Source organism: Ahaetulla prasina, chromosome 4, assembly GCF_028640845.1.
Source record: "Ahaetulla prasina isolate Xishuangbanna chromosome 4, ASM2864084v1, whole genome shotgun sequence".
NCBI lineage: Eukaryota > Metazoa > Chordata > Lepidosauria > Squamata > Colubridae > Ahaetulla > Ahaetulla prasina.
The window spans coordinates 59,276,801-59,303,639 of record NC_080542.1 but is presented as its reverse complement, the minus strand read 5'-3'; the positions used below and the strand labels follow the sequence as shown (position 1 = coordinate 59,303,639).

The 26,839-nt window shown below is 47.1% G+C and overlaps 1 protein-coding gene across 4 annotated transcripts in view; it reads right to left on the bottom strand.

The window, feature by feature from the left end:
- The window catches only part of GLIPR2 (GLI pathogenesis related 2), a 110,271-nt gene extending 105,505 nt beyond the window's left edge, over nucleotides 1-4,766 (bottom strand). Inside the window, exon 1 of one of the 4 annotated variants that reach the window (XM_058180250.1) lies at nucleotides 4,467-4,766. In XM_058180250.1, coding sequence (XP_058036233.1) covers nucleotides 4,467-4,479 — 13 coding nt within the window. In that variant the 5' untranslated portion in view covers nucleotides 4,480-4,766. Of the gene's footprint in view, nucleotides 1-2,205; nucleotides 2,698-4,466 lie in introns of those variants that run through there. The other 3 variants (XM_058180249.1, XM_058180251.1, XM_058180248.1) reach the window with 3 other exon arrangements.
- Nucleotides 4,767-26,839: the final 22,073 nt, after the last annotated feature.

Genomic DNA, 26,839 nt, shown 5'->3' with positions numbered 1-26,839 from the left:
CATTAATTAATAACATGCTGAATCCTGTCAGAAAATAATGGGGGACAACGTAAGTAAAATTAAACAACAGCTTCTCACAATGGTTTCCCCAAAATTTCCCAATGGAAATTTTTCCACTTCCATTCCAATTTCACTACAGACCAGTGGTGAAATGTAAAATGTGTTACTACTGGTTCTGTGGACGTGGCTTGTGGGGGGGAGGTGTATGTGGCTTGTGTGGTGGGGGGGGTGGCCAACTTTTTTTTTTAACTTTTAAAAGCATTTTTTCTACAACCTCTTCGGCCGAGGAGGTTGTAGAAAAAATGCTTTTAAAAGGCTCCTCTGATGATCCCAGCTGAGTTACCTGATTATCAGAAGCTTTTCTTTTCTTTTAAAAGCATTTTTTTGCCTTTAAAATAAAAGAAAAGCCTCTGACGATCAGGCAACTCAGCGGGAATCATCAGAGAAGCCTTTTAAAAGCATTTTTTCTACAACCTCTTCGGCCAAAGAAGTTGTAGAAAAAAATGCTTTTAAAAGGCTCTGATGATCCCAGCTGAGCCATACGATCATCAGAGACTATTTTTTTTTACTTTTAAAAACCTTTTTTCAGCCGAAGAAAAAATGCTTTTAAAAATAAATAAAAAAAACCTCTGATGATCACGTGGCTCAGCTGGGCATGGGGGGGGGCAAGGATTTTTGCTACTGGTTCTCCGAACCATCCGCCCCATCGCTACCAGATCGGGTGATCCGGTCCGAACAGGGAGCATTTCACCCCTGCTAGAGACCCACTTTTTAAATTTCTTTTTTCAATTTTCTGCTCTAGCTGGAGACCTTTTGCTCCTAAAGGGATCCTCTTATTCTCCCTCTCTGAAACACATTTCTTCAGTTATAGAAAGCAGAATCCAGTTTTCATTCCCAATATTTCAATTGTGCTTGAAATAACAAGCTTGATAACAAAATACAGGATTTGTTTCTTTTCATTCAGCCAAACATTATATTGCTAAACAAACAAAGTGTATTTGTTGGACATGGAGGCACAAGTTGCCCCACCCTGCACTGCAGTCATAAGATACATTTTCCTCTCTGCTGACTCAGAGGCTGCTCGCTTTCTCCTCTCAGCCACTATCAGGTCAGAAAGGCAGATGTGTTTCTTTAGTAGTAGTCCTGGTGCCACTTTCATTTTGCTAGCTTATTTATTAGCTACCCACTTGCAAATTAAATTAACTTATTTTTCAATGCTTCCTGTGGGTTCTGGAAAAACAACCCAGTACAGCTGGGAAAGAAAAAGGGTTACTTTTTTTTATCTGAAGAAAGAATGGTTTAAGATTGCAACATCAAAACCAACAGCCAAAAACATGAGAATGAGGTTCCTGTTCCCATTTCTAGTTAAGAATATTAATTTTTACAAGATTAGCTATTTAGTTTTCATGAGTTTAATTATATGTTCTATCCTGTTTTTATTTGTTAAGCAAAAAAATGACATAAAATTGTTGTATACATTTTCTCCTAAACTTTGCACTTCTGCATAGGTTTGAGGTTTCCAGAAAGTATATATAATATTCTTAAAGGATACTCTAAATTTGTACTCTAAATCTGTATTTTATTTAAGGAAGTAGCACTTAAAATATAAATGTAATACTTTATTTCATTTATTTTTAATGGCTTTTAATTTTAAAAAAAGAGTTGTACTTCTGTTCTTTTGAAGGTAAATTGTGGCATTTTGCTTTTGCTAAACTAAGAACACTCCTAGAATACAAAACAGTAGGAGACATTATCCAAACTAAAAGAATAAAGATATTTGGCGGTTCAACATGTAAGTCCATCAATTCAGGGACACCCAGCCCCATATTTCTAGGATAGGCAAAATCAGGTACTCCTCAACTTTTGCCCAAAATTTCTATTACTAAGTGAGACATTTGTTAAGTGAGTTTCACGACCTTTCTTGCTATAGTTGTTAAGTGAATTATTGCAGTTGTTAAAATAGTAACATGGTTAAGTGAATCTGAATTCCTTATTGACTTTGCTTGTCAGAGGTTTGCAAAAGGTGATCACATGATCCCAAGATACTGCCACCGTCATAAATATGAGTCAGTTGCCAAGCATCTGAATTTTGATTACATGATCATGGAGATGCTGTAATGGTTGTGTGAAAAATGATCATCAGTCATTTTTTTAGTGATATGTGTTGTGTCTTGCCCGCCCTCAGAGCAGCCGGGGCCTTCTTACCTGCTCCCGAACACTGAGGAATGTATGCTTCCCGGCCCAAGTCCTGGCTCCATGCCCACACAAACTGCAGAAGAAGGAGCATCTCCCTGCCCCAGCCCTGACTCCATGCCCAGGCAAACGGAGCAGCTAGACCCCTCCCCCTCCTCCACAGCAGGTGAGCCTGAGGAGGGTTTACTCCCAACAACAGCTGATTGGAGTGACCCTCGCATCAGAAGACTGGATAGGCGGAGGCAACAGAAGGAAGGGAGGGGCAGGCCTTAATGAGTGCTGAGTCATGGAGCCACACCCCATGGCCTATATAAAGGATCTACTTTCTGGCAGTCTCTGAGTCAGGCAAAAGTCGAACTTATCTTGCTGAAGTCACTTACTGGTCTCCTGCCTGCTCTGAGGACTTTGCTAGGACTTTGGGCAGAGCTGCAGAGGCAAGCCTGATTCGGATTTCCCTGACCCGGCCGTCAGCGGAGGAGTGGGACACGACAATATTATAACTTTAAATGGTCACTAAATGAACTGTTGTAAATCAAGGACTACTTGTAAACCATTTTGATTTCTAAGTTACTATCCTCAATTGAAAAATATTACAACTGAAAAGATGTATCAGATGCATAGAATATAGTTAAACATATACTGCTATTACTGTATTACGTTGCATGAAATAATTGGTTATGGGAATGAGTAATAAAAGAAACTGAAGGAAAATTATCAGGCAGTATGGACTGGATTTCGCTGCTGAACTCATAATACATATTTTCCTTCACCAAAAAAGGGAACTACATGTACTACCCATTTAGCACTTTATCAGAAAAAAACTGTATTTTCCACCAATGTAGGCTTCAAGATGGCATTGATACATACATCCTCCTCTTATGCCTATCAAACTTCAGTAACTGTAATTCTTACAAAAAACTTCTGTACGGCCAAATAACATTAGATGATGTTGAACTGAAATGACCTTATTTGGCCATGGATCATTAGGGACCATAATCTTTATTACTGAAAGATTGTGAAAGCATCATAATTAATGGAGTTAATGCATTTGTTTGGTTTTGTGGAGGCATTATTGAACTGTTTATTGTTCTAGCAGTTTTGGTCTCTACAGGCAACCAGATTTTGGTCTTTGGTCAAGAAGGCTGTCTATGTCAGTTTTAACTTTTTTAATTGTTTTGCGGGGGTTATCAACCAATGTTTCTGGAATGGCCAGCATACCAAATCTAATCTAATTAAATGCGTTATTATTAAATTTCTTACGAAGAAGCCAGCTGCAATATATTGCCACTAAAAATATTTAAAAGCCCTGTCAGAAATTTAATATGATAATCAGACACAGCCCAAAATTAGCAGTCAAGAATACTAACTATTTTCAGGGAATTAAATATCTTTTGCATTGCATGTCTAATCCAAGATAACATTAATCACAAAAACAAAATATATTAAATTTAGATCATAATAACATTGTTTCCAGATTCTGAAAGTTCTGTAAAGTTCCTTCTTTCCTGATTTTAGAGGATCCTTAAAATACAATTTTATTTCATTAGAACTTCAACCCTAATTATATTTATGTTTATATACTATATAATCTTTTTGTATAATACTTATATATATATTGTTGTGACAAAATAAATAAATAAATAAAATAAATAATTAAAATTTTTGGTAATTCATCTTGATGAAGGTAGGGGTTAATTTATTATTACTATTGAGTTTCATAATTTTTTTTCTATTACTTTTATAGTGTTTATTTTATTCACAGTGAAACTTGCTCAGAATTTTTAAAGTTATCTGAGTAGGGCTATGAAAACTGCAAAATAGGTCATAAAATACAAAAAAAATGAAATAGGCTACCATTTGTTTAAACAACATAATCAGAGATAAGAATGTTTTGCTTCATCTTACACCATCCAGAACAGCTGCTACTTCTACAAACAATACAAGCATCTGAACTGAGGGATATTCTTACTACTCTCTATTTCTCTTACAGCATTAATAAAATCTTTCCACAACAATAATTAATACAAAACTAATCATGTGTCTCTAAGAAAAATGGGGATTGGTTGGTTGGTAGGGTTCTGCAAATCAGCTTTTAACTACCACCCACTCTTGAAATATTTTACATGTAACTATGATTTTTGCTAGAAATTCCTTCCAGTCTAAGGGTATAGATAAATTTGAATGCATAATCTTTAACAATGTAAAGTACATATGAAGATATGGGGCAAAATAAATAAATTTATGAACAATTTAAAATATAATCATTTACCTACCTGATTTCCCCATATTTATGCTCTTGATTTAAAAAGCTGCTTCTCCTTTAAATGCTCCCTTTTTCTAGAAACTGGCTGCAATTTCCTGGTAGTGGATTTAAAGAATCTGCCTCTCCTTTAAATGCTCCCCTTTTCTAGAAACTGGCTGCAATTTCCTGGTAGTGGATTTAAAGAATGTGCTTCTCCTTTAAATGCTCCCTTTTGCTAGAAACTGGCTGCAATTTCCAGATAGTGGATTTAAAGAATCTGCTTCTCCTTTAAATGCTCCCTTTTGCTAGAAACTGGCTGTAATTTCCTGGTAGTGTTCCAGGCTCCTTGACTGCATGAAACAACCATGCATAATAAAGTGCAATCACCCATTCACAGTGCTCAATAGTCTAATGATGCCATATAAGGCATAAAGATTTTTTTTCTTCTTCTAAACTTGAAGCTCCCTTGTAATCAAAGATTCTTCATCCTGCAAGTAACATAGCAACGCAAGAAAATACTGAATGATTTCTTGTATTAGTGAAAGCAAGAGGAAACTGGAAAGAAAGAATATTTAAGCAAAATAGGCTAAGGGCATTCAGTGATGCACATTTTAGCAAGAACAGGATTCTCCAAATGAGCTGAGTCTCCTCCATGCTATAATCCTGAAATGTTACTGTGGGTGCACTACTGATCTAGGAAGTTGTTGCATGTTGCATTTTTAACAATATAAACTTTTATTATATGCATTTTTGTGCATATGCATTCAAGAATTAATAGAGCAAAACATAACCAAAGAACTCAAAGGGTTTTGTCATGCTTATATAGGTGATCATTGTTGCTGCCTGATAATGTAACAAAGTAAATAGATTTAAGTAGGGGTGAAATCTACTTACCTTCCCTACCGGTTCGGAAGTGAGCGTGCCATCGTCAGGTCCGATTGTAGACCCTCTGCACATGCGCAAAGCCTTCTGTGCATGTGCAGAGGGTCAAAAGCAGGTTACTTCCTGGTTAAAATGTCTAGTTGGCTTGGCAGAGCCTCATGCTGCTGCTGCTACCTGTTAGCTGAATCATGTGCCGCTGCTTCTACTAATTTGCCTGAACCGGAGTGAACCGGTAGCATTTCACCCCTGGATTTAAAGCTACTCTTCACATTTTACCAAACACAGCACCTTATTTGCTGTCTCTCTTGCAAGTCAAGCCAAAATAAATGTAGAGGGCTTGCTTAACTAAGACAGCAGCTCAAATCATATGAACATAATTTTCTGCCAACTCAAGGAAAGTATTACAAATATTAAAATAGCCATGAGGAAGTGCCCATAGTCAGGTACAAAGTAACACTCCAAGAACACTTCTAGCTTGTTTGAAACTCAACCTAACTGCAACTCTTTTAACTGTTAAAGTGCTTGTAAATTGCTAAACAAATTGCTAAACAAAATACAGTTTTCTCTCATTTGCAGAGGATTAGCCAAATCTGAGATCTCTTGAGAGCTTTACAGTTCTGAGCACCATCCCTGCAGTTCAAAACTGTTGATACTGGATCTTTCTTAATAATTTAGTTTAATTTAGTTTAGTTTATTTAGATTTTTATACCGCCCTTCTCCCGAAGGACTCAGGGCGGTTCACAGCCATAATAAAAAATAATACAATGTACATAGTAAAAACAATTATAAAAATCTTATTAAACATCAGGCCAGATTAAAACTATTAAGAACATAAAAACCCCAAATTAAATCAAAATATTAAAACTGCTAAAAATTTATTTAAAAATTTCTATGCCAGTCCTGCGCAAATAAATAGGTAGGTCTTCAACTCGCGGCGAAAGGTCCGAAGGTCAGGTAGTTGTCGTAGTCCTGGGGGAAGTTCATTCCAGAGGGTGGGAGCCCCCACAGAGAAGGCCCTTCCCCTGGGGGCCGCCAGCTGACATTGTTTGGCGGACGGCACCTTGAGGAGTCCCTCTCTGTGAGAGCAGACGGGTCGGTGGGAGGTAATCGGTAGCAGTAGGCGGTCCCGTAAGTAACCCGGTCCTAAGCCATGGAGCGCTTTGAAGGTAGTAACCAAAACCTTGAAGTGCACCTGAAAGACCACAGGTAGCCAGTGCAGTCTGCGCAGGAGCGGTGTTACATGGGAGCCACGAACAGCTTCCTCTATCACCCACGCAGCTGCATTCTGGACCAACTGGAGCCTCCGGGTGCTCTTCAAGGGGAGCACCATGTAGAGAGCATTGCAGTAATCCAAGCGAGAGGTAACCAGAGCGTGAGTGACCGTGCATAATGCATCCCGGTCCAGGAAGGGGCGCAACTGGCGAATCAGGTGAACCTGATAAAATGCTCTCCTGGAGACGGTCGTCAAGTGATCTTCAAAAGACAACCGCCCATCCAGGAGGACGCCCAAGTTGCGCACCCTTTCCATCGGGGCCAATGACTCGCCTCCAACAATCAGCCGTGGCTGCAGCTGACTGTACCGGGGTGCCGGCATCCACAGCCACTCCGTCTTGGAGGGATTGAGCCTGAGCCTGTTTCTCCCCATCCAGACCCGTACAGCTTCCAGGCACCGGGACAGTACTTCAATCGCTTCGTTGGGGTGGCCTGGGGTGGAGAAGTACATTTGTCCTTTTTTACAGAGCATAGTCACTTTTTGTACAGCAGTATTAGCTACTTCTTCCCTTCTCGTTTTCTTCTGTTTTTCTTTTTTTTTTTTTAAAGTTTTTTATTGATTTTACAACACAACACAACACAAACATACATAACACAAACACATAATATGTGTTTTCTTTTTACATGTCAGTTTCGTTCCACATACTTTCTGCTCTGTCCGTGACAGAAGGGGGTAATGACTGAGGCGACCAGAGGCTTCAAAACACTGACAATTTATTAAGGAACTTGTGTGCTAACTATTACAACTCACAGAACAATAATTGGCAACATAAAACAGCTGACAGCTCTTTATACCAGCTGTCAAAACAGTCCAACCAATGGGAACCCTGGAAACTTCCACTCCGTGAGCCAGCCAATCAGGAGCGCCACAGTCCATGTGGTCAGTTGCCAGCCGAACTCAACACCCCTTCCTCCATGGATGGAGTATACATAGTCCTTCAAGTACACCGGGCGCCGGCGGACCCGCCCCAAACGACGAACCTCAGGTATGACAGTCGGATGGGGAGGAGCGTGCCGAGTTTGTGGATCTGCGGCCAACTCTGCAGGGAGTTCATTCAACAACACGGCGGCTTCCAAAGGATCAGCTTCTTCTGCTAACCCTGGTGTCGGGGGTTTTGCTCCAGGGGCGTGCGTTGTTTGTGTTTCGGCTTCCGGGCTGTATGTAGTAGTATCAGGTGTGGTCAACGGAGGTTCAGTCGTGCAGCTGGGAGGCGTGTTAAAAAACAACCCCTTATTTGGTCCCGATGACGTCGCCAGATTCGGCCATCCTCTAGTTGATCCTGTAAGAAGGGGCCTGTAACATGAATAATGGTACCTGGCACCCACCGTGGCTCACCCCCAAAGTTACGTGCATATACTAGGTCCCCTTCATTAAATGTCCTGGGGGTGTGAATAACATCCGGAGGAGTTTCTGCCACATAATTGGGGTGAAGACGATCAAGGGTGGTATGAAGTCGGCGGCCCATGAGCATTTCTGCAGGGCTTTGGTTGGTAGATGGGTAGGGTGTTGTGCATTGGGCCAATAGGTAAGTGGAGACTCATTCCTGCCACCCCCTTGGCCCTAGCCTGGATAGAGCCTCTTTGGCAGACCGTACTGCCCTCTTGGCCAATCCATTTCTGGCCGGATGAAAAGGAGCCCCAGGGCCTGACGGATCCCCTGGGCAGCCAGGAACATCTGGAATGCAGCAGAAGTTTCTTGACCGGGCTGCCTTATGCACGGTCACTCACGCTCTCGTCACTTCTCGACTGGATTATTGCAATGCTCTCTACATGGGGCTACCCCTGAAGTGTACCCAGAGATTGCAGTTAGTCCAGAATGCAGCTGCACGGGTGATTGAGGGAGCACTGCGTTGCTCCCGGGTAACACCATTCCTGCGCAGTCTGCACTGGCTACCTGTGGTCTTCTGGGTGCGCTTCAAGGTTTTGGTTACCACCTTCAAAGCGCTCCATGGCTTAGGGCCCGGGTACTTACGGGACCGCCTGCTGTTTCCACATGCCTCCCACCGACCCGTACGCTCTCACAGAGAGGGTCTTCTCAGGGTGCCGTCCGCCAAGCAGTGTCGGCTGGCGGCCCCCAGGGGAAGGTCCTTCTCTGTGGGAGCACCTACTCTCTGGAACAAACTTCCCCCCGGTTTACGCCAATTGCCTGACCTTCGGACCTTCCGCCGGGAACTGAAAACTTATTTATTTATACAAGCGGGACTGGCCTGATTTTTAAATTTTAAATTTAAATTTTAAACTTTTAATGGTAATTTTATTAGGTATTTTTATGGTTAATCGACGGTTTTAATTTGGCCTTTTATTGAATAAGTTTTTTAATTGTTATTTTAATATATATATTAATTGTTTTAAATGAAGGCTGTACACCGCCCTGAGTCCTTCGGGAGAAGGGCGGTATAGAAGTTTGATAAATAAATAAATAAATAAAAAAGTCAGTTGCGGCCCATTGTCCAACACTACAATCTCAGGAATGCCATGCATGGCAAAAAGATGAGTAAGCATCTGTATCACGGCCTCCAAAGTGGTGGAAGTCATGAGTGCTAGTTCTACCCACTTAGAATATGCATCAACCACAATGAGGAAGGTGCGACTTAAAAAGGGGCCCACGAAGTCTAAATTAATTTGCGACCATGGGGCCTAAGGACTTTCCCACTCCCTGGGTGGGGTGGCAGGGGCAGCTGGTCTGGACTGCTGGCATTTCTGACATTTAGAGACCCACTCTGTGACATCCTTATCTATATTGGGCCACCAGACATAAGTTCTAGCCAGACCCTTCATCCTTACAATACCTGGATGGCTGTCATGTAAACATTCCAACACAGGGAGCTGTAGCTTGGGGGGAACCACCACCCTATTTCCCCATAGGAGGCATCTGCGCAATGCAGACAGTTCATGCTGCCGGGCCTGAAAAGGCAACAACAGGTCAGACACCGGACCCAATGGCCAGCTCTGCCCACCCAATCTAGAACTTGAGACATGATGGGATCCTTGGCTGTGTATGTCGCAATATCGGCTGCAGAGATGGGGGCACACAGTTCTTCAATCAGGAGAACAGAAAGGGCCGGGGCAGGGTCAATAATGGACACAGGTAAGGGACAGTGACTAAGCACATCAGCATGTGCAATCAGCTTACCCGGGCAGTAAACCAGGATATAGTTACAGGCAGTTAAAAAAACTGTCCAGCTGGGACATCCTGGGGGAAAGAATAAGAGGGGTTTGTCAATCTCCAGCCAACAAACCCAACAGAGCTGATGATCAGTTACTAACTGAAAACTGCGGCCATAAACATAATTGTGGAACCACTTGACAGCAGCCATGGCAGCCAGGGCCTCTCTATCAATTTGACTGTAATTGCGTTCAGTTGAGGACAGAGTGCTCAAGTAAAACACAATAGGGGCCTCTGAGCCATTTGGAAGCTTATGGCTCAAAACAGCCCCAATCCCATACAGGGAGGCATCCGTGGTCAAAACCAGTGGAAGATGGGGACTGTATTGCACTAGTACTGAAGAGGATACCAGCAATCCCTTAACCGCTTGAAACGCTTTGGATTGCAAGGATCCCCATGACCAGGGGGTATTTTTGTCAAGGAGCCTATGAAGAGGCTCAGTGACCAAGGCCTTATGGGGCAGGAATATACTGTAAAAGTTTAAAAGCCCCAAGAAAGCCTGAAGCTCAGCTTTGCAAGATGGAACTGGGGCATGCTGAATGGCAGCCACTTTAGAAGGGGTAGGGTGATTGCCAGAAGCATCAATTAGGTACCCTAAAAATTCCACATTGGGCACTCCAAGTCCATACTTGGACTTCTTTAACCTAAGCCCCGCCTCCCGGAAATGGGTAAGGACGGCCTTCACACGTTCAATGAGCTCACTACAACAAGAAGCCGAGATGAGAACATCATCGAAGTATGGCATGACACCGGGTAACCCATGTAGGAGGCATTCCATCAGGTTCTGAAACAAACCCGGGGCAATACTAATTCCAAACTGGAGGCGGCGACACCGGAAAGCTCCCCGGTGGGTGACAATGGTCTGAGCTTTAGCTGAAGCATCATCCACCGGGAGCTGTTGGTATGCCTGAGCCAAATCCAGTTTTGCAAAAATGGATCCTGGACCAAGAGAATGAAGTAAATGTTGAACAACTGGAACAGGATATGGATTGGCTTGCAAGGTTTTGTTGAGGGTGCATTTAAAATCCACACAGATGCGAATAGAGCCGTTCGGTTTGATGGGAATAACAATTGGGGTCTCCCAGCGTGAGTGGTCAGTGGGCTACAGAACCCCCTGGCTAATAAGTTTGTCCAACTCAGATCCACTTGGGGCAGAGGGCAAAAGGAACCCTGCAGGGCTTCAGCCTAATAGGTGCAACCTGAGGGTCCAGATTTAGAGATATAGGGGAACCAACATATTTGCCCAGGGAGTCGCTGAATACATCAGCAAATTCCTGATACAGATATTCCATGTTTGTAGCCTCAGTGGAATGAATTCCAGAAATGCCAGGACCCAGACATCTGAACCAATCCAACCCCAGGAGACTAGGAAGGGAGCCGCCTACCACAATTAAAGGAAGCCGGCCAACGAACCCATCTTTTTCAACTAGAAAACGGCCATGGTCACTGATTGGAATAGAATTCCCCTGATAATGATGCAGCCTCACTGGACAGGGTTGCAACTGACTTTTCTGCAAGGATGGCACCAGTTTTTTTATGGTGGCCCAGGAAACTATTGTTTTAGTGGAGCCTGTGTCAACCTCCATCAATCTTGACAGTTAAAGTCAATTTGCTTTCAGTATCATGACCAAATGGTCGGGCTGTCACCTCAGCGACCCTATGGCCTCTGAAGATGGCAAAACAATTCTCACCCACAGTTGGAGGCTTGGCCGAAAAACGCCTTGTATGTGCTTCTGGGGGAGTTTGCTTGTTTGAGCGGCAAACTCTAGCAATGTGGCCTGATTTTCCACATCGACAGCAAGTAGCAGACCGGAAACTGCACATCGAGCGGGGATGTGGATCACCACAGCTGAGGCAGGAAGCAATTGGTGCTTTCTTGCCACCTCTTCTCCTGGCGCCTGAAACCTGCAGATGGCTAATCTCTGCCTCCTCATCTGTGTCCCCCTCAGCCGAGAGAGCCTCCTCGTAATGAACAGCTGCAGTTTGGCCAGTGGAGGTGTGGAACCGAAGAATGTCAGTAGTTGACTTGCTGGAAATCTCTGATGCCTGAGCTTCTTCTAGGGCTGCTTGGAGTGTCAATTCTTTCTTGGCTTTGCAGCCTCATATCATGGACCCCACAAACCAGCTGTTCTAACAAGGAGTCTTCCAGATCTGGAAACTCACAATCAAGTGTTACAGTTCTGAGGGTAGCCAGGTAGTGATTTACTGAGTCCTCCTCCTCTTGGAGTGTCTGCCGGAACTTAAAACAGCGGGCAATCCGGGATGGGCCTGGCGAATAATGCCCCCTCAGCTTCTCTCTGAATGTCTCCCAGGGTGCTGTGTGGACTTGCTGCGGGGAAAGTAACGCCCTTGCAGTCGCAAAAACATTAGGGCCAGAAGGATTTTAAAAATGCGCCCGCTTCCAGCTGCTAGAGAGCTCAGTTTGCCTCTAAGTAGCATTCGAATCGCTCCATGTAAGCCTCCCAAGTCTCTTCAGCAGCATCAAAAGGTGTGAATGTTGGCGGTGCCATTAATGACAGCTGGTATAGTGCTTCTGAAACTGCCTCGTTTGCTTCAGGCAGCACTTTCTCAACGCAGCCGCTCTGGATTCAGCTCGATGATCGCCTCAGTTACCCACCTCTCATCGACAGTGCTCTGTCCATGAAAGAAGGGGGGTAATGACTGAGGTGACCAGAGGCTTCAGAACACTGACAATTTATTATTTATTTATTTATTTATTTAAATTTTTATAACGCCCTTCTCCCGAAGGACTCAGGGCGGTGTACAGCCAGGATTAAAACAATTAAATATACAAAATTAAAATATCAGTTAAAATACATATTCAATAATGGCCAAATTAAAACCGTCAAATTGACCCAAACTAAAATACCCCATATAAAATTATTAAAAATTAAAAATTTGAAAATTTAAAAAATCAAGCCATTCCCACTTGGATAAGCAAATAAGTTTTCAATTCACGGCGAAAGGTCCGAAGGTCAGGTAGTTGGCGCAAACCGGGGAGAAGTTCGTTCCAGAGGGTAGGTGCTCCAACAGAGAAGGCCCTTCCCCTGGGGGCCGCCAGCCAACTTTGCTTGGCGGACGGCACCCTGAGAAGACCCTCTCTGTGAGAGTGTACGGGTCGGTGGGAGGCATAAGGTAACAGCAGGCGGTCCCGTAAGTACCCGGGCCCTAAGCCATGGAGCGCTTTAAAGGTGGTAACCAGAACCTTGAAGCGCACCGAAAGACCACAGGTAGCCAGTGCAGACTGCGCAGGAGTGGTGTTACCCGGGAGCAACGTGAGGCTCCCTCAATCACCCGCGCAGCTGCATTCTGGACTAACTGGAGTCTCCGAGTGCACTTCAGGGGTAGCCCCATGTAGAGAGCATTGCAATAATCCAGACGAGAAGTGACGAGAGCATGAGTGACCGTGCATAAGGCATCCCGGTCCAGAAAGGGGCGCAACTGGCGAACCAGGCGAACCTGGTAAAAGGCTCTCCTGGAGACGGCCGCCAAGTGGTCTTCAAACAACAGCCGTCCATCCAGGAGAACGCCCAAGTTACGTCCCTCCATCCATCCATCCGTCCATCCAGGAGAACGCCCAAGTTGCATATTAAGGAACCTGTGTGCTAACTATAACAACTCAGAACAATAATCAGCAACATAACACAGCTGACCAGCTGTCAGAACAGTCCAACCAATGGGAACCCTGGAAACTCCTGCTCCTTGAGCCAGCCAATCAGGAAACCGCAGTCCGTGTCATCAGGGTTGCCAGCTGAACTCAACACTTTCTACTTTATATATTCCCCATTTTTCCCCTCTTTTATTATATTTATTTATTTATTTATTTATTTATTTATTTATTTATTTATTTAGATTTTTATACCACCCTTCTCCCGAAAGACTCAGGGCGGTGTACAGCCAAATTATAAAACAATACAATATACAATTAAAACAAAGACTTAAAACAAGCATATTCCATAAATGGCCGAAATTTAAAACAATAAAATTTAAAACCCTTAAAATTCATAAATAGTAACCGCAGTTAAAATTATTTAAGATTAAAAATTTAAGCCAGTCCCGCTTGAATAAAGAAATGCGTTTTCAGCTCACGGCGAAAGGTCCGAAGGTCAGGTAATTGGCGCAAACCAGAGGGAAGTTCGTTCCAAAGAGTAGGAGCTCCGACAGAGAAGGCCCTTCCCCTGGGGGCCGCCAGCCGACATTGCTTGGCGGACGGCACCCTGAGAAGACCCTCTCTGTGTGAGCGTACGGGTCGGTGGGAGGCGTGAGGTAACAGCAGGCGGTCCCATAAGTACCCGGGCCCTAAGCCATGGAGCGCTTTAAAGGTGGTAACCAAAACCTTAAAGCGCACCCGAAAGACCACAGGAAGCCAGTGCAGACTGTGCAGGAGCGGTGTTACGTGGGAGCAACGTGTGGCTCTCTCAATTACCCGCGCAGCTGCATTCTGAACTAGCTGAAGCCTCCAGGTGCACTTCAAGGGGAGCCCCATGTAGAGAGCGTTGCAATAATCCAAACGAGAAGTGACAAGAGCGTGAGTGACCGTGCATAAGGCATCCCGGTCAAGGAAGGGGCGCAACTGGCGGACCAAGCGCACCTGGTAAAAAGCTCTCCTGGAGACGGCTGCCAAATGATCTTCAAACGACAGCTGTCCATCCAGGAGAACCCCCAAGTTGCGCACCCTTTCCATTGGGGCCAATGACTCGCCCCCAACAGCGGTTGCAGCTGACTGTACCGGGGTGCCGGCATCCACAGACACTCCGTCTTGGAGGGATTGAGCTTGAGCCTGTTTCTCCCCATCCAGACCCATATGGCTTCCAGGCACCGGGACAGCACTTCGACAGCTTCGTTGGGGTGGCCCGGGGTGGAAAAGTACAGCTGCGTGTCATCAGCGTACAGATGGTAACTCACCCCAAAGCCACTGATGACCTCGCCCAGCGGCTTAATATAGATGTTGAACAGGAGAGGTGAGAGAATCGACCCCTGAGGCACCCCACAAGTAAGGCGCCTCGCGGTCATCTCTGCCCCCCTGTCAACACTGTCTGCAATCGGTCAGAGAGATAGGAGGAGAACCACCGATAAACGGTGTCTCCCACTCCCAAACTCTCCAACCAGTGCAGCAAGATACCATGGTCGATGGTATCAAAAGCCGCTGAGAGATCTAATAGGACCAGGGCAGAGGAACAACCCCTATCCCTGGCCCTCTAGAGGTCATCCACCAACGCGACCAAAGCTGTCTCCGTACTATGCCCGGACCGGAAGCCGGACTGCAATGGGTCTAGATAGACAGCTTCATCCAGGTACCGGGGAAGCTGCCATGCCACCACACTCTCACAACCTTCGCCACAAAGCGAAGGTTGAAGACCGGACGATAATTTCCTAAAATAGCTGGGTCCAGGGAAGGCTTCTTGAGGAGGGGTCTCACCACCGCCTCTTTCAAGGCGGCGGGGAAAACCCCTTCCAACAATGAAACATTTATAATTCCCTGGAGCCAGTCTCGTGTCACCTCCTGTGTGGCCAGCACCAACCAGGAGGGACACGGGTCCAGTAAACATGTAGTTGCATGTAACCTCCCCAGTAACCTGTCCACGTCCTCGAGAGCCACAGAATCAAACTCATCCCAAACAACCTCAACAACCTCCGTCATCTCACTTGGATCATTGCAATTTTGGTCTAAACTATCCCGAAGCTGAACGATTTTATCGTATAGATAACCGTTAAACTCCTCAGCACGTCCCTGCAAGGGGTCATCCCGCCCCTCCTGATGAAGGAGGGAGCGGGTCACCCGAAACAGGGCGGCCGGGCGGTTATCTGCCGATGCAATGAGGGTGGAAACCTAAGAATGTTTCGCCTCCCTCAGTGCCACTAGGTAGGTCTTAGAAAAAGACCTAACTAGTGTCTGATCAACCTCGGAATGGCTAGACCTCCAGGTACTCTCTAGGCGTCTTCTCCGGCGTTTCATCTCTCTCAGCTCCTCAGAGAACCAAGGAGCCAATTGAGATCTATGCTGGGTCAGAGGCCGCAAAGGCACGACATGGTCCAAGGCCCCAACCGCGGCCTGTTCCCAGGCCGCAACTAGTTCTTCAGCCGTGCCGCGGGCAAGATCCTCAGGGAACGGCCCAAGCTCCGTCAGGAACCTCTCAGGGTCCATCAGGCGCCTGGGACAGAACCAATGCATTGGTTCCGTCTCCCTATGGTGGTGAGCGGCGGTCCGAAAGTCCAGGCGAAGGAGAAAATGATCTGACCATGACACAGGTTCCGTCACTAAATCTCCTAATTCCAGATCATTAAACCACTGTCCAGAGATATAAATCAAGTCCAGTGTGCCTCCCCCAATGTGTGTAGGGCCATCAGTTACTTGAATCAGGTCCAAGGCCATCATGGAAGCCTGGAACTCCTGGACCGCCGTTAATGACAAGCCAGCCGATGGCAAGTTGAAATCCCCCATGACCAAAAGTCTGGGAATCTCAACCGCCACTCCAGCAAGCACCTCCAGCAGCTCAGGTAGGGCTGTAGTCATGCAGCAAGGAGCCAGGTACGTGATCAACAAACCCTTTATATCTAGTTTTATTCATTTACAATATTTGTCACATTACATTTGTCACATTCTCTTCTCCATCATTTATTCATATATCTTCTACTGTTTTTCAATATACTTTTCATATATATCAGTGATGGCGAACCTATGGTACCCTCTCTATGAACATGTGAACCGTTGCCCCAGCTCAGCTCTGGCGCAAATCCGCTTGCTCCTCCCACCAGCCAACTGATCTTCGGGTTTCTGTTGTGCATGTATATGGGTGTGGCACATGTACGGTGCGCACGTGAATGCGTGGGAGCATACATGCATGGGGCGGAGTGCAGGGGGAGCCATGTGCATATGCAGGGGGCTGCACATGCATGGGGGGCACATATGTGCAGGAGGCAGGGCACATGTGGGGTCGAACATACATTGCATTTGGGGGGGTTTGTGCATGCTTTGGGCACTCGGTCCGGAAAAGGTTAGCTATCACTGCTATGTATAATTGCTTTGAGTTTATTAAAATCTACATTTTGGTTATCTAAGATATAGCTGAGCAAGAGAGAGTGGTTGTACCATGCGACCATGTAGTGTAGCCAGCAACTACCCGTGTTTTCACAAAAATAAGATCTGGTCTTATTTTCTTTTTGGACCCAAAATAAGGAACAGGTCTTATTTTCGGGGGTTGTCTTACATGCTTACTTTAGGACCATCACAGTCATATCTCCCGTGTCCCAACACCTGTTGCGCCTCTGCCCAACTTATTCTGTGGCTGCTCGCGGCCACTCACAGACAGATGCCGCATGTCATGGCATCAGTGTGACAAGCCTTGTGGCATTTTGCCACGAACAGCAGCACCAGCATGATCAACCTTGCAGCATTCTGCCACAACCGGCAGTACTGGCACGATGCGCTACGTGTCCGGCCGCAAGTGGCTGCCAGCGGCTGCAGAAAAAGTCAGCAGTGTGACAGGTTAGGGTGTGTGAAGCCTAGCTGTGGTGATCCTAAGCTGGTATGGAGCGTGCGGGGCAGCTTGATTTTTATACCTGCACCTCGCCCCACCTCTTATAACCAGATGGTGTGCGAGGGTTGGCTAGGGCTTATTTTGGGGGTAGGACTTATATTATGCATAGGGTGAAAATCAGGCTAGGGCTTATTTTGGGGGGTAGGTTGTATTTTCAGAGAAACACGGGTAGGTGCAAATGACCAATGGTGAAGAGAGAAAGGAAAAGAGCAGAAGGAAAAAGAAGATGGATGCAATAAGGGTAAGTAAACTTTAAAATTCAAAAAACTCTATTTCTCTGAGTTTATTAAGAACTGATGTCCACAATATATGTTTTGTATTGATTTTAATTTATTAATTTGAAGACTGCTATTTCAAACTATTTCCATTTACTTATTAAATTTTTCCTATTGATTAAATATTGAACTTCGATCTTTTTTTTCATTCCTGTTTTCTATTCCTTTTCTATCAGCATTTACATTTTCTTTGAGTTTTCTATTTTCTTGTTCCTGGCTAGACTTCCTGATTATTCTTCCTTCCAAATTGTTGTTTTGGAAGATTTGGAAGATTTTTCAGGAATTAGTTATGTCTAATCTAGTGAAAAGAAGGGCTAGGGAAGACATAATAGCAGTGTTTCAATATTTCATGGGTTGCCACAAAGAAGACCTATTTTTCAAAGCATCAGAAGGCAAAATGAGAAACAATGGATGGAAACTAAACAAGGAGAGAGGAAACCAAAACTAAGAGAAATTTCCTAACAGTGAGAACAATTAACCAAGGAATGGCACGCTCCACTTTCAGCACTAGGTGCTGAAAAGGTTAGCCATTAACCTTTGAGTAGGAGATCCTGGTATAGGATCTCCTACTCAAGCAAGTTGGACTAGAAGACCACCAAGGTCCCTTCCAACTCTGTTATTCTATGTTCTATGTTCTATGTTCTATCTGAGAGAAACAGTATGAATTATTTATAGTTTATGTGAGGTCTAAAAGAAGGAACATACCAGAGGGCGAACCGGTTGTTAACTTTTTGTCCGGTTTGGAGAACCAGCTAATCCCACCACTGGCTGGCCCCACCCACCCCTCCCCTACCAGGAATCCCCCCCCCCGCAGTCTGTTTTGGCATCCAGGTTGGTGAAGGAGGTCTTCCAGGCCCAAACCCTATTTTCTCCTCTTTTTTCTTTTGGCTAGTTAATGACTATAATAAAGGTGATTGATTTGAAAGTATAGCTGGGGGAGATAGAGGGCCTCTTAGGTGATACAATTTAAATAGTTTAAAAATTAGAAATGGAAAATAAACATACCAAATAAAAAGTTAAAAATGGAGAACATAAACTCAGAGCTACTCACCCATCGCCATCTTGAGCTCCAGCCCCCAATTAGTTGCTGGAGTTAAACTCTCTTAACCTCTGACCGCCAATCTCCATCCCTTTTAACCCCTGCATTTCCTAAATTTACTGCATGCTTAGAAAAAAGGGACAGAATCTGTAGGTTACTTACTTTGCTAAGTGCCTGCCAGGCTGAGTGGTAGAAAAAAGAAAAGAAAAGCTTTCTGCAGCTTTTTTGCACTGAAGAAAAAGCTCCCTTAAAGAAAAAGTGGCTACAGCACAACATAGGCAGCAAATGGTGCAGCAGAAACTGGGGTAGATTTTTTTGCAGTCATCCAGAAATTTATTTATTTATTTATTTATTTTATCACATTTATATACCGCCCTATCTCCCAGGAGACTCAGGGCGGTTCACAGGCAAGTAAAAAGCACATATAAATACAGACTAAAATAACAGTTAAAAAACTTATTCTACATGGCCGAATTATTAAAAGCAATATAAATAATAAAACCCATTTAAAACCAGTATAAATTTAAAATCTAATCCAGTCCTGCGCAGATGAATAAATGTGTTTTAAGCTCGCGACGGAAGGTTCGGGGGTCCGGAAGTTGACGAAGTCCTGGGGAGTTCGTTCCAGAGGTGGGAGCCCCACAGAGAAGGCCCTTCCTGGGTGTCGCCAGATGGCACTGCCCAGCCGACGGCACCCTGAGGAGTCCCTCTCTGAGAGCGCACGGGTCGGTGAGAGGTATTCGTAGCAGTAGGCGGTCCCGTAAGTAACCCGCCCTATGCCATGGAGCGCTTTAAAGATGGTTACAAAACCTTGAAGCGCACCGGAAGGCCACAGGTAGCCAGTGCAGTCTGCGCAGGATAGGTGTCACACGGGAGCCACGAGGGGCTCCCTCTATCACCCGCGCAGCCGCATTCTGAACTAACTGAAGCCTCCGGATGCCCCTCAAGGGGAGCCCCATGTAGAGAGCATTGCAGTAATCCAGACGAGACGTCACGAGGGCGTGAGTGACCGTGGATAAGGCATCCCGGTCTAGAAAGGGGCGCAACTGGCGCACCAGGCGAACCTGGTAGAAAGCTCTCCTGGAGACGGCCGTCAAATGATCTTCAAAAGACAGCCATTCATCCAGGAGGACGCCCAAGTTGCGCACCCTCTCCATCGGGGCCAATGACTCGCCCCCAACAGTCAGCCGTGGACTCAGCTGACTGTACCGGAATGCCGGCATCCACAGCCACTCTGTCTTGGAGGGATTGAGCTTGAGCCTGTTTCTCCCCTCCAGACCCGTACGGCTTCCAAACACCGGGACAGCACTTCGATAGCTTCGTTGGGGTGGCCCGATGTGGAAATGTACAGCTGGGTGTCATCAGCGTACAGCTGGTACCTCACACCGAAGCCACTGATGATCTCACCCAACGGCTTCATATAGATGTTGAACAGAAGGGTCGAGAGAATCGACCCCTGCGGCACCCCACAAGTGAGGCTCCTCGGGGCCGACCTCTGCCCCCCTGTCAACACCGTCTGTGACCGATCGGAGAGATAGGAGGAGAACCACCGATAAACGGTGCCTCCCACTCCCAATCCCTCCAACCGGCGCAGCAGGATACCATGGTCGATGGTATCAAAAGCCGCTGAGAGGTCTAATAGAACCAGGGCAGAGGAATAACCCCTATCCCTGGCCCTCCAGAGATCATCCACCAACGTGACCAAAGCCGTCTCAGTGCTGTAACCGGGCCGGAAGCCGGACTGGAACGGGTCTAGATAGACAATTTCATCCAGGTGTAGGGGAAACTGATATGCCACCATACTCTCTACAACCTTCGCTGCGAAGCGAAGGTTGGAGACCGGATGATAATTACCTAAAACAGCCGGGTCCAGGGAAGGCTTCTTGAGGAGGGGCCTCACCACCGCCTCTTTCAAGGCGGCCGGAAAGACTCCCTCCAACAAAGAAGCGCTCGTAATCGCCTGGAGCCAGCCTCGTGTCACCTCCTGAGTGGCCAGCACCAACCAGGAGGGGCACGGGTCCAGTAAACACGTGGTGGCATTCAACCTACCCAACAACCTGTCCATGTCCTCGGGAGCCACAGGGTCAAACTCATCCCAAACAATGTCACCAAGACCACCCTCAGACATCCCACCTGAATCACCGCAATTTTGGTCCAGACCGTCCCGAAGCTGAACGATTTTATCGTATAGATAACCGTTAAACTCCTCAGCACGTCCCTGTAACGGGTCATCCCGCTCCCCCTGGTGAAGGAGGGAACGAGTCACCCGAAACAGGGGGGCTGGGCGGTTATCTGCCGATGCAATGAGGGAGGAGGCGTAGCAACGCCTCGCTTCCTTCAGTGCCACTAGGTAGGTCCTATTATAGGACCTCACTAGTGTCCGATCAGCCTCTGAACGGCTAGACCTCCAGGAACTCTCTAGGCGTCTTCTCCGGCGTTTCATCCCCCTCAGCTCCTCGGAGAACCAAGGAGCCGGTTGGGACCTGCGCCGGGTCAGAGGCCGCAAAGGCACGACACGGTCTAAGGCCCACGCCGCGGCCCGTTCCCAAGCCGCGACAAGTTCCGCAGCCGTGCTGTGAGCCAGACCCTCAGGAAATGGCCCAAGCTCCGTCCGGAACCTCTCCGGGTCCATCAGGCGCCTGGGACGGAACCAACGTATTGGCTCCGTCTCCCTGCGGTGTTGAATGGTGGTCAGAAAGTCCAGGCGAAGGAGAGAGTGATCTGACCATGACAAAGTTTCAGTGACTATTTCCTTCAAGTCCAGATCCTTCAACCATTGACCAGAGATAAAAATCAAGTCCAGTGTGCCACCCCCAATGTGAGTAGGGCCATCAACTACTTGAGTCAGGTCCAAGGCCGTCATGGAAGCCGTGAACTCCCGAGCTGCTGTCGATGACGAGCCGGAAGATGGCAAGTTAAAGTCCCCCATGACTAAAAGTCTGGGGGTCTCTACTGCCACCCCAGCAAGCACCTCCAGGAGCTCGGGCAGGGCAGCTGTCACGCAGCAAGGAGCCAGGTACGCGATCAGCAAGCTCATCTGACACCTATGACCCCATCTCACAAAGAGGGATTCACACCTGGCAATCTGAGGTACAGTGGTCTCCCTCGGCTCCAGGCTCTCTCTAATCACAACCGCCACCCCCCCACCCCTACCCTGAGCCCTCGGCTGATGGAATGCGCGGAAGCCCGGTGGGCACATTTCAACAAGGGGCACGTCCCCTTCAGTGCCCAACCAGGTTTCCGTAATGCCTATAAGATTCGCGGCGCCCCCCTGAATAAGATCATGTATTAGGGGGGCCTTATTGACCACGGACTATGCGTTGCATAACATAAGCCGAAGGCCCAGGCTCTGAGGGTCTTGACCATCCGGGGAACGGGACAAGTCAGAGGGATCGGGGCGTGCAATCGCCTGTAAACATCGAGCGCGCGCCCCCACAAAATGATATGATCCCCCACTTCCGCCATATCTGCCCCTCCCACTTACCGTACAAATAGGACCACCCTCACTAGAAGGAACACACTCCCCCCCCATAACCTCCGAACCTAATAAATGGCCGCTGCGAGCACACGCAGGAACTGGCTCCCCACCCGACGGGCTACCCCCAACACCCGCCCTAGCCCTCTCACCCCTTAAAAACGCCCTATCTAAAAAAACCCAAAGGCTCTTTTTCTTCGCATGCCACCTCTGTGGATCCCAAGACCCGTCATTGAGGCCGGCCCTTGATAATGAAGCGGGCCATTCCTGCGAGGCGGGGGCACCTCGCAGGCGCAAGAGTTCCAATGCAGAATATCGCATAAATAATAACTAAAGGCATAAATAGAAGATAGAGGCCGACGAGAGGTAATAATGTCTAGGATGGCAGAGTGTAATGCCAAGTCCAAATGGATACCCATCCTCCGATAAATCTTCAAATGGTGGCTGGCTTAGAGCTGGTAAAAGATGGAATAGTAGGCAGATATAGTCTGATGATAAAATTATTACTACTCTGCCCAACGCACAGTCCTAAAATCCATAACCTGAAAGACATGGTACTTCTCTCCCCGTCAGTGGTATCACAGACGTTTCCCAATAGATCTTTCAGAATAGATGTTTCAAAAATAGATGTTTCAAAAATAGGGCCCCCAGTAGATCACCAATCAGGCTCCAATCATCTTCCCCAAAAATTCCAGGAATAATCATGACCCAAGAGTCTCAACCGGCCATGTAAAGTGCATGATGACAAAATGCAGATGACAAATGTTACTGTTGACAGTGTAACATTATAGTCCCGGGAAGAAGCAGGCCCAGCTAGGCCAAACCAGGCCGAACTAGGCCAGGATACCTCAGCCCCCTCCCCACGTCTTTCCATAGAAAGTCTCAGAAAGTCTCAGGCAGGGGCCACAAGGAGGACCCTTCATAGCCCTTCACCCCAAGCCAAACCTGGGAGAAGACCTGGAAAGACCAGGAAGACCAGGAAGAGCCGGAACAGTCCACAAATAATTCAAAAACGCCAGATGTCCAAACGGGGAGAAGAAACAAACCGCGGCCTTCTAGCAGCCAAATACCAGCTGCGGCCACGCCTTGCGCCCGGGAAGATGGTAAGATGACCGCCATCCACAGCTCGCCCTCCCCGGTCTCGTTCTCGGCAGCCGTGAGTCCAAGGAGGTCCACAGACCTCTCCCACGGCTGCCCGAGAAATGATACGCCTGACCGGGGGGCGCAGACCGCTCGGCAGGCCACCTGGGCGCCGCCATCCCCTCCTCAATCGCCCGTCGTCGGCTCTGATCCCCTGTTACGCCGCCATCTTGCGCATGCGCAGAGCTCTTATCATTAATAAATTAACTGAATTAATGTACATTTACAGAAATATATTTTAGATTTGCATTTAAAGTAAGAATAACTAAAATCTAACACACGGTTTTTGTGTGTGTGGGAGAGAGAAGTGACACTTCTCTCAAAGTCATCCATTAATATTATGTTGTTGCTAACTTTTATCGTAATATTAACATTTTCCTACATTGGGTTACTCTAATTTCTTGATTCTTCTTTTTCTGCCTCTTCCTTCCTTCCTTCCACATTTCAGCAGCAACAGTTTTATTTTAAAAACTAACAATCCCCTTCTTTCCCTCCCTCTATTCCAAGCCCCGCCTACTTTTCTCTTTTTATATTCCAAGTCAGGAATGTCAGCATTCATGCCTATGCTTCTCTCATTTCTTTCACCTTTTCTGAAATGCTTGCAAGTGGGAGGCAATCACACAGGTAAAAGGGAGAAGTCGTCGCCCATGGTGCCTTAGTCACAAAACTTCTCCATAATATTTAAATGGAGCTTTTATCTATCATGAGGTGGCATATATTAACACAGGTAGAAAACTCAATTATTCGATCATCCTCTTTATTTTAACTTCCTATACATTTTGATTGAGGGGTGGGGGGGTGGCGGTTGTCATTAAGGACGATCTAGAGCCGAGGGAGGCCACTGTTGCTCAGATTGCCGGCTGTGAATCCCTCTATGTGAGGTGGGGCCATAGGAATCAGTTGGGTTTGTTGATCGCGTACCTGGCTCCTTGCTGCGTGACCACAGCCCTGCCCGAGCTGTTGGAGGTACTTGCAGGGGTGGCGGTTGAGACCCCCAGACTTATAGTCATGGGGGATTTCAACCTGCCATCGACTGGCTTGTCATCGACTGCAGCTCGGGAGTTCCAGGCTTCCATGACGGCCTTGGACCTGATTTGAGTAAATGATGGCCCTACGCACATGGGAGGAGGCACGCTGGATCTAATTTATATCTCTGGACAGTGGCTAAATGATCTGGAATTAGATGATTTAGTAACAGAACCGATGTCATGGTCAGATCATTTTCTCCTTCGCCTAGACTTCCGAACCACCACCCACCATCGCAGGGAGACGGAACCTATATGTTGGTTCCGTCCCAGTCGCCTGATGGACCCTGAGAGGTTCCTGACGGAGCTTGGGCCATTTCCTGAGGATCTGGCCCACGGCTCAGCTGAGGAACTAGTTGTGGCCTGGGAACAGGCCGCGGCTGGGGCCTTGGACCGTGTCGTGCCTTTGCGGCCTCTGACCCGGCGCAGATCTCCTCCGGCCCCTTGGTTCTCCGAGGGGCTGAGGGAGATGAAACGCCAGAGAAGACGCCTAGAGAGTACTTGAAGGTCCAGTCGTTCCGAAGCTGATCGGACACTAGTTAGGTCCTATTCTAGGACCTACCTAGTGGCAATGAGGGAGGCGAGGCGTTCCTACGCTTCCACCCTCATTGCGTCGGCAGATAACCACCCGGCCGCCCTGTTTCAGGTGACCCGCTCTCTCCTTCATCAGGAGGTGCGGGATGACCCTTTGCAGGGACGTGCCGAGGAGTTTAGTGGTTATCTATACGATAAAATCGCTCAGCTCCGGGATGGTCTGGACCAAAATTGGGATGATCCAAGCGAGAGGGAGGAGTCACGTCTTGTTGAGTCTGTTTGGGATGAGTTTGATCTTGTGACTCCCGAGGACGTGGACAGGTTGTTGGGGAGGCTCCACGCTACCACACGTTTACTGGACCCGTGTCCTTCCTGACTGGTGCTGGCCACTCAGGAGGTGACACGAGGCTGGCTCCAGGGGATTATCAACGCTTCTTTGTTGAAAGGGGTTTTCCCTGCTACCTTGAAAGAGGCGGTGGTGAGACCCCTCCTCAAGAAGCCCTCCCTGGACCCACCTATTTTGGGTAATTATCGTCCGGTCTCCAACCTTCGCTTTGTTGCGAAGGTTGTAGAGAGTGCTGTGGAGCGGCAGCTACCCCAATACCTGGATTAAGCTGTCTATCTAGACCCGTTCCAGTCCGGCTTCCGACCCAGATACAGCTTTGGTCGCGTTGGTGGATGATCTCTGGAGGGCCAGGGACAGGGGTTATTCCTCTGCCCTGGTCCTATTAGACCTCTCAGCGGTTTTTGATACCATCGACCATGGTATCTTGCTGCGCCGGTTGGGGGGATTGGGAGTGGGAGGCACCATTTATCGGTGGTTCTCTTCCTATCTCTCCGACGGGTTGCAGACGGTGTTGACAGGGGGGCAGAGGTCGGCCGCAAGGTGCCTCACTTGTGGGGTGCCACAGGGGTCGATTCTCTCGCCCCTTCTGTTCAACATCTATATGAAGCTGCTAGGTGAGATCATCAGTGACTTTGGGGTGAGATACCAACTGTACGCTGATGATACTCAGCTGTACTTTTCCACCCCATGCCACCCCAACGAAGCTGTTGAAGTGCTGTCCCAGTGTTTGGAAGCCGTACGGGATGGGGAGGAACAGGCTCAAGCTCAATCCCTCCAAGACGGATGGCTGTGGATGCCGGCACCCCGATTCAGTCAACTGCAGCTGACTGTTGGAGGCGAGTTATTGGCCCCAAAGGATAGGGTGCGCAACTTGGGTGTTGTCCTGGATGAACGGCTGTCATTTGAAGATCATTTGACGGCTGTCTCCAGGAGGGCCTTCCACCAGGTTCGCCTGGTTCGTCAGTTGCGCCCCTTCCTTGATTGGGATGCCTTGTGCACAGTCACTCATGCGCTCGTTACCTCCCGCTTGGATTATTGTAATGCTCTCTACATGGGGCTCCCCTTGAGGTGCACCCGGAGGCTTCAGTTAGTCCAGAATGATAGAGGGAGCTTCACGTAGCTCCTACGTAACACCACTCCTGCGCAGACTGCACTGGCTACCTGTGGTCTTTCAGGTGCATTTTAAGGTGTTGGTTACTACCTTTAAAGCGCTCCATGGCTTAGGGCCTGGGTACTTACGGGACCGCCTGCTTTTACCTCATGTCTCCCACCGACCCATACGCTCACACAGAGAGGGACTTCTCAGGGTGCCGTCCGCCAAGCAATGTCGGACCTTCTCTGTGGGGGCTCCTACCCTCTGGAACGAACTTCCCCCAGGTTTACGCCAAATACCTGACCTTCGGACCTTCCGCCGAGAATTGAAAACACATTTATTTATTCGCGCTGGGTTAAATTTTATTGGTTTTAAATTTTATAATGAATTTTTAATGGGTTTTAGTTTTATATGTTCCAAAGTTTTAGGCCAATTATGTAATAAGTTTTTTAATTCGTATTTTAATTGTATATTGCACTGTTTGTTTTACCTTGGCTGTACACCGCCCTGAGTCCTTCGGGAGAAGGGCGGTATAAAAATCGAATAAATAATAATAATAATAATAATTCACTTGACAAGAGAAGAATCTAGGACCAGGTGTCTAGAAATGAATACTTTG